General features: G+C 46.4%; 1 protein-coding gene across 8 annotated transcripts in view; it reads left to right on the top strand.

The window, feature by feature from the left end:
• Window positions 1-12857, top strand: part of LNX1 (ligand of numb-protein X 1) — a 291491-nt gene that overhangs the window by 235367 nt on the left and 43267 nt on the right. For 5 of the 8 annotated variants that reach the window (XM_063920925.1, XM_063920923.1, XM_063920929.1 and 2 more), the window contains 2 exons: window positions 2687-2885; window positions 7786-8020. In XM_063920925.1, coding sequence (XP_063776995.1) covers window positions 2687-2885; window positions 7786-8020 — 434 coding nt within the window. The remainder of the gene's footprint in view (window positions 1-2686; window positions 2886-7785; window positions 8021-12857) is intronic. The other 3 variants (XM_063920924.1, XM_063920926.1, XM_063920930.1) reach the window with 1 other exon arrangement.

The raw sequence follows: 12857 nt of genomic DNA on the forward strand, positions 1-12857 counted from the left end.
TGATATGCTGGCGGCCGGGCTCCCGGCGACCAGCATACCGGCGCCGGGAGCCCGACCGCCGGCATAACGACAGCATGGCGAGCGCAAATGAGCCCCTTGTGGGCTCGCTGCGCTCGCCACGCTGCAGGCACGGTGGCGCGCTACGCTATTTATTCTCCCTCCAGGGGGGTCGTGGACCCCCACGAGGGAGAATATGTGTCGGTATGCCGGGTGTCGGGATTCCGGCGCCGGTTTACTGTGCGCCGGGATCCCGATATTCGGCAACCAGAAGACCACCCCTTTTAATCATGCGGCTCCGGCTCTATGGAACTCACTTCCCCGCACAGTGCGTGAGGCCTCAACTATAGAATCCTTCAAAAGTAGACTGAAGACTTTCCTGTTTACTCAAGCATTTCCATAATGTCCCTTTAGTATGTTCATGCTTCTGTATTTTATGAAAAGCTTTCTGTACTTCATTATTTTCTGTACTATATTACATAGCATGTCACCTCCTGTCAGCCGTGTCATCCTGGATGGCACAACGCTTCCTGAAACTCAATAACTCAGAAACTTAACTCACCTTCTTTTCCCCAGTCAAGGCTCCCTCTACTACCACCCTCCTCACATACAATCCCTTTCACAAGTCTACTATTCTCAGCTCCATGCATTATTACCTGAATCAGGTCCTTCCTCACCCTGGAGGTTACTAAAATTCCCATACATGCTCTCATCGTGCACAGGGCGATTACTGTAATCTGCTGGTCTTCCTAATTCTAGTCTCATCCCTCTTTAATCTATACTAAACTCTACTTTTCAGGGTTGGACTGGCACCCAAGTGCGCAGAGAAAATCCCTGGTGTGCCCCACTGCATGAGGGCCCCAGTCCTTCCTCTAGGGATTAGATTCCAGACTGAGCTCTGGAAATACATGGTTAGTCTATTAGTAGGTCAGTTACCTGGTGGAGCAGATAAATATGGGTGTGTGGTTTACTTCTATAGAAACTGCACCAAGATTGGTTAGCCAAACAAATGTGTGTGGTGTCTGGCCACACCCCCTCTGGTGTATGACCCCATCCCATAAGCATGAGCTTTCCAATCAAAAGTATAGGGTGACTTATACTGAGCATCCATGAAAACCTGTCCATTTGTAGGGAGAGAGGCTCTATCGCCAAAGGCTGAAGCACCTCCATGGAATCCAGTCAGGATCCCGATGGTCTGGATCTCGGCAGTTGAAATACCGATGCTGGAATTCTGACATAGCGCCAGCATCGCTACACCCGGAATCCCGAACGAGACACTGCCCGACTGACGTCCCAGTATCGTCAGTATTGCATTGTTTGTTTGTTTTTATAAATAGCTATCTTTTTTTTTTTTTTTTACCATGATAATAAGCAGCAATAGAAAAAAGGACATTTCATAGCTATGATAAATAGGCCCCTGTGTGATATGTAGATAGTTCGTCGAACACTTAACAGTCCCGACTCGGGGGTAAATTTACTAAGGTGGGAGATTTTTAGAACTGGTGATGTTGCCCATAGCAACCAATCAGATTATATCTATTATCTGCTAGAAGCAGCTAGATAAATGGTAAGTAGAATCTGATTGGTTACCATGGGCAACATCACCAGTTCTAAAAATCTCCCACCTTAGTAAATTTACCCCTCGGTCTAGCTCTGCGAATACACCTGATGGTGGAATATGGTGGAAACAGAAATGCCACTACCACTATAGGAACCACCCCTTTTATTCACCTGGACTCTTCAGTTTAAAACACTGCTTGGTTTAGCCTTGTTCACTTGTTAAATCAATTACTGCGCACAGGGACCCCAGGGCTCCTTTTATTACATGTGTCACTGACATGAGGTGAAGCTTGATTGCATGGTTGCACCTAAAAAATGCACTTTCCCACTGAAGTGTACCTGGGAGGATTAAAGGTGTTGGACAAGACCTCCAGTACTATAGACACCAGGGAATTTACTAAAGCTTCTAAAAGTGACCAATCACATTCTGTGTATCATATTCTAGGATGCAAAAGGGAAAGTATAGTTTGAATCCAATTTTTAGACGCTGTAGTAAATGTACCCCAAGGTCCTTTTGCTGGATGAAACGGTCTACTGTATGTACTCTTCTGCAAAGCAGGGAATGTCCCTCCAAATATAACCCATCCACCCCATTATCTCATTCAAATAATCATATCCATATTGCATGTGTGTACCAAAACACTCAAGCCGCATCTGTAATATGCACCCAATCCGCCAATTCAATTAGCTCCTCCATGGAATCAGATACAGGGGAGCTACAGTATGTAGGGACATGATGTGATAAAGGAGCTTATTACTGAGCTGCCGTACTGAGGGGTACATTTACTAAGCAGTGATAAGAGTGGAGAAGTGAGCCAGTGGAGAAATTACCCCATCAACCAATCACCAGCTCTGTATCATTTTATAGTATGCAAATTATAGATGTTACTTCAGTGCTGATTGGTTGCCATGGGCAACTTCTCCACTGGCTCACTTCTCCACTCTTATCACTGCTTAGTGAATGTACCCCTGAATAAAGCAAACTTCTGTTTCTATATTTTATTGTATGTGGGTGTTTGGATGCCAGCTCTCACTGTGTTATTATACTCTACACATGTGTATACTAGTTTACTTACATTGTGTTTGTGGTGTTTATCATAATCCCATATATCATGTTAATAATAACCAGTCCTGTCATTTTCTCTATCAGAATTCTAACCGGACAGTCCTATGTGTGGAAAAGGTTGTGAACATCGTTAAGGACCACACAGAATCTTTGGGAATGACGGTGGCAGGTGGTATATCCAACTGGGAGTGGGACCTGCCCATCTTTATCACAAGCGTAGACGCAGATGGAGTCATCGGAAAGGACGGGAGGATAAAAACAGGTAACTTACTTTTTTAACCATATATATATATATATATATATATATATATATATATATATATATATATATGTGTGTACAGTATATGTATGCAGAAGGTTTGTGTTCATGTACTGAAAGCATTTTTACCAAGCGCGAGTGTGACCACATGTGACACAAATGGACCCTCTGATGCAACCGACCAGCCTAACTTTAATTAAGCCAACAACCCCTGCTTTGATATAGGTGAAGGCAGGTCAGATGAAGGGGAAGCAGGACGCAAGAGGAAATAGTTATACATAAAAGCATTAAGCAGTCGTCCTTATCACAGGCATAAATAACAGTGGATAACTCTTTTGTCTGTCTCCATTCCCAGCACTAGAGGCAGCTTCCCTGCTCTAGTGTTTTCCCTCCTAGTGTTAGCTCAGTGCAGGAGGAGGTGCTCAGTGCACAGTCTGAGAGAGTTCTTCCTGGGAGAGACAACTGCACTGACCTGCAGCTACTACTCTCCTCAGTGTGTGACCTTGTCTACCCCGTAGCCGCACCCTGTGTATATACAGCCTGATCCTGTGTGTACTAAGACGCTGTGCTACTGCTTCACATGTATACTGTGAGTTCCTGCTGCTTCTATATACTACAAGTTGTTATCTGAATAAACCAATCATCCTGGGTAAGTGCCGTTGTGTGGGCAATCTGACACCACAACACTCTGCCAACAATATACAGTACATCCTGCAGCATGATAAATAACAACATCCCTTTATGTTTCACATCCTGGTGGGGCCCGCTGAGAGAATAAGAGGCTTTTTTTTTAATCATTGGTGGCAGTGGGGTCCTGACCTGAATAGTAGTAGAATTCCATGCTTGGATAGTTGCTCCAATAAGCAGTTGCCTAGGTAATTGCTCAAACCTGTACTTTCATTTTATCATAGGAGACATATGCCATATCGTCCTTGTTATTTAGTTATGACATACAGTACTAATGTGGAAACAAGTCTTTCCATATGAATATTGGTGGGAGGGTAATTAATGAAAACCAGCTATTATTGTTTGTTTGTAATGCACCATACTGCACAATTCTGCAGCACTGTACAGTGTGGAAATCCAGCATAGTATAAAGATGTAGAGGACCAACAGGAAAAATAAAGAAAAAGCAATTACAGGACATTCAAGATTAGAGCTAAAGTAGAACATGCAAAAAGCTGCGTTCCAGGAGTAGGTTGGAGCAGACAAGAAAACGGGAGGGAAGAGGGCCACAAGGGGCCGGGTCGTGACCCGACTTACATTGTGTGCCGTGTTAGTAAATGCCTCCCACAGTTTCTAAAGAGGAGTGGTTAAGCAGTTAAATATTGAAAGTAAAACCAATGTATTGTATGATTTCATGTAAGGGTGTATGGGTCTCTATCTTTGTAAATCACATTATCACAGATCTCTGGTTGTAGGTACTTTAAATGCAGAATGTCTAAAAGTCCTGTTACATCTTGCCAAGGGTGGATGCTGCAGGGCAGTGGCGCCGAGAGAGGGCGGAAGAGGGTACAAATTACCCGGGCCCATGTCTAATAGAGGGGCCCAGTGAGGGCCCTCGGGCTTCCTTCCCTTTAACTGGCAGCAGCAGCTGCAGCTTTTCTCCTCAGCCCAGCCCACGCTGCTGTGGGCTGGGCTAGTGTGTGGCCATGGTGGCAGCTAAAATACCATTTTTTCAGTATTTTTTCTAAGGATGCCTGGCCACGACTCGTGGGATTAGGCCACGCCCCCTGAAAAGTACCTGGGCCCAGCCAGGCTCTCGACTCTCGGGGGACCCGTCAGTCTTTCATTAGATATAAAGAAGGTGGATTTATTGGTTGGTTAACTTAAAACATATAAGAACATAGGGGAATACAAGTGATGCAAAGTTTGTCCCTGTTGTGTTCTGCATCTGCATACAGTAGATCTCCTTTTTTAAAAGGCATCTTTGATGATTCTTTGGTGCAGCATATAGTGGCTGCTGCGTTACATCAGAGAGCAGCACATAGCAGGGTAACTATGTGTGATCCGGCCCTGAGTCACTCTCTTAGCCCTTATCTGTGTTGTGTGCACATTCCACATTTCCCAAGACAGCCCCAGTCCTCAGCACAGTCTCCCACTTTCCTGTAAACCTTGTCAAACAAGATGTATCATCACTAAATGACATGTATTTCATTGTGGAAGGGTCATTGATGCTCTGCAGTAGCTATTTTGTGCTGTAGAAAGGGGAGGAAAGATGTGCTGGTTTCTGTATTAGTGGAATGCTGCTCCCCCTGTAGTAGATTTGAGAGTCACATATGCACTGACAACAAGGAGTCTGGAGAGAGGGACTAAATGACATAGATCCAATATGCCATACATTCTGCAATACGATATATATTTAAAAGTCTTTAAGAATGTAAAAAGGGAAGGGGTAGTATAACTATGATGTACGGATGGTGTAATGGTTAGCATTACTGCCTCACAGCACTGTGGTCATGGGTTCGATTCCCACCGTGAATCTTTGTGGAGTTTGTATATTCTCCCCGTACTTGCATGGGTTTTCTCTGGGTACTCCGGTTTCCTCCCACAATCCAAAAATATACTGGTTGGTCAATTGGATCCCAACAAAAATTAACCCTAGCGTGAATGTGTGTGTGTGTGTGTGTGTGTGTGTGTGTGTGTGTGTGTGTGTGTGTGTGTGTGTGTACATGTGCAAGGAAATGTAGATTGTAAGCTCCACTGGGGCAGGGACTGATGTGAATGGGCAAATATTCTCTGCAAAGCACTGCGGAATATGTGTGCGCTATATAAATAACTAATAATAAATAATGTAAACAGGCTTTGTGCCCCTCCGCTTCTCTAAAATGCTGCATAGACTGATCGCATGGTTTGGCCCTCACATTATTATTATTATTATTATTATTATTATCCTTTATTTATATGGCGCCACATGGGTTCCGCAGCGCCCAATTACAGAGTACATATAGTTGAAGACGATATAGGACAAGTACAGGGTAACTAAGCATAACTACACTAGTAAACAACAGAGATAAGTTCCAAAGTGGCCACAAAACTGCAGGATTTGGGCACTTGAGGATTATTAAAGTAAAAAAAGGATAAGCACATGAGGGAAGAGGGCCCTACTCGTGAGAGCTTACATTCCAAGGGGAGGGGTGGACAGACAGGGGTGACACAGATGGGGTACATAGAGAGCGTGGAACAGAGGGTTAGGATGAGATTTGGCTGGGTTTGGTAAAGAAATGGGTCTTAAGAGCCCGTTTGAAGTTTTGTAGAGAGGTGGAGAGTCTGAGGGGGAAAGGTAAAGAATTCCAGAGGAAGGGAGCAGCACGTGAAAAATCTTGGGAGATAGGAGTGGGAGGAAGTAATCAGAAGACAGGAGAGTCAGCGTGCATTAGCAGAGCAAAGAGGACGGGTGGGAGAGTAAAGGGAGATAAGGTCAGAGATGTAAATGGGAGAGGAGTGGGTGAGGGCTTTGTACGTGACTGTGAGAAGTTTGGATTGTATTCTGAAAGAGAAGGGAAGCCAGTGAAGGGCTTGTAGGAGAGAGGAGATAGACGCAGTGCGTTTGGTGAGGAAGATGAGCCGGGCTGCAGCATTGAGGATACATTGGAGTGGAGAGAGGTAATTGTCAGGGAGGCCAGTTAGGAGGAGATTACAGTAATCCAGTCTGGAAATAATCAGTGATCTTAGTGGCATCCTGGGTGAGAAAGGGTCTGATCCTGGAAATGTTTTTGAGATGAAAATGACAGGTTTGTGAGAGGTGCTGAATGTGTGGTTTGAATGAGAGGGAGGAGTCAAGGATTATGCCAAGACAGCGTACCTGGGGGCTAGAGGAGATAGTCATGCCATCAATGGATAATGATGCATAGTTATACACATAGTTATAATGTCACCCACACTCCTGTATGCAGCAGACAGTGCTCTATACTGCTTACTATTCCTGCAAATTTACTGGAGTTGTGTTATTTCAAGGATGTCCAGAAAGACCCAGATGTCCGAATTAGAGAGGTGTCAATAGTATAAAAGTCAGGGCTGGAATTGTGGCACTGTGACAACTGTGGGGAAGCACAACACCCACCACCCACCACCTACCACCCAAAACCACAACCCTCTTGTTTCATTGTCTTCATAAATGTCTGCCAGCAAGACTTTACAGTAATTAGCTACTTCAGGATAACACAATGGATGTGGTTGAGGCTGGGGCAGTTGAGCTCATGGCTTATGGGGCAACACAATCACCCAAGGTCAGGGGCAAACAAAACCAAAACTTGGCTACAACACAGTGGACCGTAGGAAAGCATACTGCTGCCCCAGTTGAGTATTTGTCTTTAAATCAATCTATATTATTATTATCGGCTGTTATTTATATGGTGCCACAAGGATTCCGCAGCGCCTTATAAACTGTGGGTCTGATTCAGAGATGTAAGCAGAATGCACAGCAGTTGTGTCTTCGGGTGCAGCTGCTATGTGAAAAGGAGGCATCTGAAGGCAGAAGACACCTACTACCGGCATTGCAGATCCGAGGACGCAGCGTCGGGTCACCATCGTGTCCATAGGTCACAACATCAGCCATCTGAATAAGCCAAATGGAATGCTGGGACTTATGGAGCATTGTGATCTTGCAGATTGAAATCTGCACATGTGCACTGCAGATCTCACACCGTAGGAGATGTACGTAAGCAGTTGGGTTTGTGAACATCTCTGCATTGGGCCCTAAGTAAGCATAAACAGTGCACACAAAGCAATATGGAAACAAATGCAAAACACCTACAGTACAAAACTTGGGATACACGCTCTATAAACATTGTTTCATATGCAGTCAGTGTGTGTGTGTGTGTGTGTGTGTGTGTGTGTGTGTGTGTGTGTGTGTGTATAAAATATGGTGCCATTAATATGTGTCTATTCATTTGGTCCACAGGTGACATTTTGCTGAACGTCAATGGAATAGACCTGACAGGAGTCAGCCGTAGTGAAGCTGTGTCTCTATTAAAAAACTCTTCTTCCTCATGTGTGGTTCTGAGAGCCTTGGAAACAAAAGAATATGAGCCGGAGGAAGACATCAGCAGCAACTCCCTGCTCTTGGACTCGGTCCAGAATGGCTTTGAAAGCAGAGAATGGTCACCAGTCTGGGTCATGTGGCTGAAGCTGCCTCGGTAGGTTCAGACATCACATCCAATCTCCTACAGGAGAGTGGGTGGAAAGATTTATGTTTCTTGGGCTGTTCCCTCCTCTGGGTTTATTATTCACTATAGTGACGTGTCATAATTAAAGCCAGATTTAGCTTTGGAACTTTGCATAAGAGTGTGTTTTGTTTATCTAATTGGATGTGTACAGGCCATAGCTGTGACATTTGCACAGGATGCTCCAGATATTGCTCACATCCCTTCGCTGTTCCTGAGTGTGCGTTTGTCAGGTCATTTACATATGCCTGCAGCAACAAGTGTCATTTCAGATGTGTCACATACATGGCTTGCGTAGATTACACATTTATGCGTCACATGGTTTCCATTCCTTTATTATTTGTACTAGAAAATTGCCGATTATTAGTTTACTTAACTATGTAGATGAAGGGAGCTTCATCTACATAGTTAAGTAGAATTTACCAATGTGAACTTGGCAAGATGTGAGAGAGGTTCAGTGTCTAATAGTTGTAACTAGATGGTGATATTCATAGATTGGGGTGGGCATGCTTTTTATGCCAGGACTGTATAGTAGTGCCAGTTCAGCTCTGTCAGTCTCTCTCTGAATTACAAGCACGCATAAATAAGTAAAAACAACATCCAATGCCACTCCAGCCTCATAGGCTAGGGATTGCCATCAGTGTGTTTGCCATCGACGGTGAAACTGTGAGTGGCCATCGATGGTTACAAACTATGCTATGAGAGACCATTGATGTTATTTCTGTGAATGACCCGCGGGCAGCGATGGGCTGGGGCCGAAATGGGCCCTGGCCAGCGTGCCAGGAAAAGGGGCGCGCGCGCGTACTAGCGATAGGGGCATATAGCGAGTCAAGGGGGTGTGTACTCGCGGCACTCCCCCATTTCCATGGAGATGGGCGGGGGCGGGCCACAAGTTAGGGGGCGTGGACTCGCGGCACGCCTCCATTCCCATGGAGACGGGCAGGGGGGGCGTAGGAGTTTCTACAGCAGAGAGCCGGAGGCTGCGCTGCACGCTACCTTCCGGCTCTCTAGATGGCAGGATCGGCCCTTCTGGCATTTGCCAGAAGTGCCAGATGGGCAGTCCGGCCATGCCCACGGGCCAATCACAGCCCGAGGGCGGGGCTCTGCATGTGTCAGGGACGGAGCTATGCTCAGTGTCCCAGCATCTTGTAAAAAAAAATAAAAAAATATTTGTTTAGGCTAAGCCATCGATGGAGGGAAACCATCTGGTTCTCTACCATCGATGGCAAAACCATTTAACATCAGCCTTAACCCATCGATGATTAGGAATAATCGATGGCAATCCCTATCTCAGGCTTCTTCTGAAAGTACAGGGGTCCCCTTCAATGTGCTTGGCTCTGGCGCATACACAGGGAAGCCCCAGTCGGGTCTAGTGCAGGCTCTAAAGTACCCCCCTTTGAATGCAGGGCAGCAACCTTGGAGGGGACTAAATTTTTTAAGACTGGTCTATGTATGCTTGTTTCTTATTTTTGTGTTTGTTTTACTGGTAATAGATCCTACAAATATTATTATTTTATTTTTGGGGGTGGGGGGATGCGGAGGGAAATTTGTGTTTTGGATTTGAATTAAGTTTTCTTTTGGTGTAAAAGATTATTTACTGTAATACTCTAAGTATCATAAATGTTTGATTATTCATATGTATTATATGAGCTTGCCTTGTACTTCAAATGCTTCCAAGACAAAGAAATGAATTGAGAGAGAGTGAGAGATCTATAGATGCAATGTTTGTTTAACACATTGATTAGCACAGCAATATTATCCCCCTATTGCCAGCACAGAAAGGATTGTATGGTCATTGCCTGACGGAGCCCAGATGTTCTGCACAAATTCCAGTAAAGAACTTGCTGTGTTCTTAGAACCTTCCATTCTTACACGGTGTATATGTATTCTGTCCCTGCTCAGGAAGCAGCTGTGTGTTTGTAAATCAGATCTCACTCCAGTGCATTGTAAAAGCACGCAGCGACTGCATGGATTGACGTGGCTGCAAATGAAGCAGTTTACAAATGTTTTCATTATTATTGTTTGAAGAAATATAAAATCCAGAGGCGTAGCTAGTGTTTTCGGAGCCCAGGGCAAGATGTAAAATGGCGCCCCCCCAAAAAAAAAAAACACAGCAAAAGAAGCATGTGCGCGCGCCGAAAAAATGGCCGTGGCCACTGAAAATGGCCCACAGCGCCAGTTACATTGCCCCACAGTGCCAGATACAATGCCCCACAGTGCCGGATACATGCCCCACAGTGCCAGTTACATTGCCACACAGTGCCAGATACATGCCCCACAGTGCCAGATACAATGCCCCACAGTGCCAGTTACATTGCCCCACAGTGCCAGATACAATGCCCCACAGTGGCAGTTACATTGCCCCACAGTGCCTAATACAATGCCCCACAGTGCCTAATACAATGCCCCACAGTGCCTAATACAATGCCCCACAGTGCCAGATACAATGCCCCACAGTGCCAGATACAATGCCCCACAGTGCCAGATACAATGCCCCACAGTGCCGGATACAATGCCCCACAGTGCCAGTTACAATGCCCCTCAGTGCCAGTTACAATGCCCCACAGTGCCGGATACATGCCCAACAGTGCCGGATACATGCCCCACAGTGCCAGATACATGCCCCACAGGGCCAGTTACATTGCCCCACAGTGCCAGATACAATACCCCACAGTGCCGGATACATGCCCCACAGTGCCAGTTACATTGCCCCACAGTGGCAGTTACATTGCCCCACAGTGCCGGATACATGCCCCATAGTGCCAGTTACATTGCCCCACAGTGGCAGTTACATTGCCCCACAGTGCCAGTTACATTGCCCCACAGTGCCAAATACATGCCCCACAGTGCCAGTTACATTGCCCCACTGTTCCTGATACATGCCCCCACTGTGCCAGATACATGCCCCACACTGTGCCTGATACGTTGCCCCACAGTGCCAGTTACGTTGCCCCACAGTGCCAGATACAATGCCCCACAGTGCCAGTTACATTGCCCCACAGTGCCAGATACAATGCCCCACAGTGCCGGATACATGACCCACAGTGCCGGATACATGCCCCACAGTGCCGGATACATGCCCCACAGTGCCGGATACATGCCCCACAGTGCCGGATACAATGCCCCACAGTGCCGGATACAATGCCCCACAGTGCCGGATACAATGCCCCACAGTGCCGGATACATGACCCACTGTGCCAGTTACATGACCCACTGTGCCAGTTACATGACCCACTGTGCCAGTTACATGTCCCACTGTGCTCTCTCTCTCCCCCTCTCCCCCCCGGTCACTCACCACTTGCTCTGATATGTGAGGGGAGGAGAGCCCAGCGCAGCGCCTCTCCTTCCCCTCACCGCTCCAGGTCTCCAGCGGCTGTGTGGCACCGTTTCACTAGCCAATCAGAGCTCGTGGACCGGCAGCCAATCAGGAGCCGGTCCGCAAGCTCTGATTTGGCTAACGCCGCCGGAGACCGGACACAGCAGCGCTGCTGGCAGCGCTACTAGGGCTGACAGCGGCGGTGAGGGGAGGGAGAGACGCTGCGCTCTCCTCCCCTCCCATTTCGGCTTGACGGGGGCGAGTGGGGCATGATGCCCTGGCCGCCGCCGGCGCACCCCTCTCCTGGGCCTGCCAAGGTGCCCAGGGCACGTGCCCCACTCACCCTACCCTAGATACGCCTCTGATAAAATCATCAAGATATCACATTCCAATAACACTGTCGTAGATCAAAGCCAGAAAAATGGGAACTATGTGTCACTACTGTCATTTTATTTTGTTTTGTTTTTTTAATAACTAGAAAGAGAATATTAGTAAATAGACCATGTTGTGCAACAGCCAGAATAACAGTAACAAAAGTAAGGCAGAGAAACAGAGCAGATTCTGGTTGTAATAAAGACATTGCTAAAGGGAGGAGAGCATGAAACGTATAATAGCCTACACAATACCTATAAAAGAAATAGAAGGAAACAGGATAATAGAAGTCGGCACGTTTTTTTATTTTGTTTATTAGTCATGATTAGGTCCGTTTACAGATGATGAATCTGGCAAAGCAACACAAGGAACAAGTATTACTCCTCCGCCCTACAGGAAAGCGGTTACTGACACTTCATATTTGGTTGTTCTGCTATAGTATGAATGATGCTGGAGACAAATATTGTTACAGCTTTCACTCTGTTAGCGGTGGGGTTCAGCAAATCCTGACCACTGGCCTAGGTCAGTCCTTATTCTGTGTCTGTGGAAGGAAATGACCCTGGTTTGCCTTTACACACATTATCAGCGCTGATACACTGTCACATCATTTTACATTTCTACATATAGATCCTCATTCAGATGTGGTCGGATCTGCCCCCCATGCCGCAAAGTACCAATGTTCAGTACCTTGTGCATGGGCAGGACCCATTTAGCGCACGTGCGAGTGGGTCCTGTGACACAGGACGGCATCAGACTGTCAGTGATTGGCAGTCTGATGCCATTTGTGGGCGGCGACTGCTTACATTTGTGAAAATGGAGGCGTGCCGCTGCTGTTTAGGGGGAGGGAAGAGGCCAGGATCTCCATTGTTGGACGGAGATTTCCTGGCCTCTTACAAGAATCTGCAGTGGGCGGCTTGTGCGACCCCATGGGAGCTCCAAGCTGAATGATGGCGTCGCAGTGATTCGATGCTGTGAGGTGTCTACTTGTAATAGATCTTAAATCTATTTATTTTATGTATACTAGCTGTTGTGCCCAGCGTTGCCTGGGTGTGTTTGTTTTCATGTGTAGTTTGTATGTGTTTTCTTTCTCAGTGAGGCACCTTATTGCGGTGGACAACGTGG

The sequence above is a fragment of the Pseudophryne corroboree genome, chromosome 1, assembly GCF_028390025.1.
Source record: "Pseudophryne corroboree isolate aPseCor3 chromosome 1, aPseCor3.hap2, whole genome shotgun sequence".
NCBI classification, from domain to species: Eukaryota; Metazoa; Chordata; class Amphibia; order Anura; family Myobatrachidae; genus Pseudophryne; species Pseudophryne corroboree.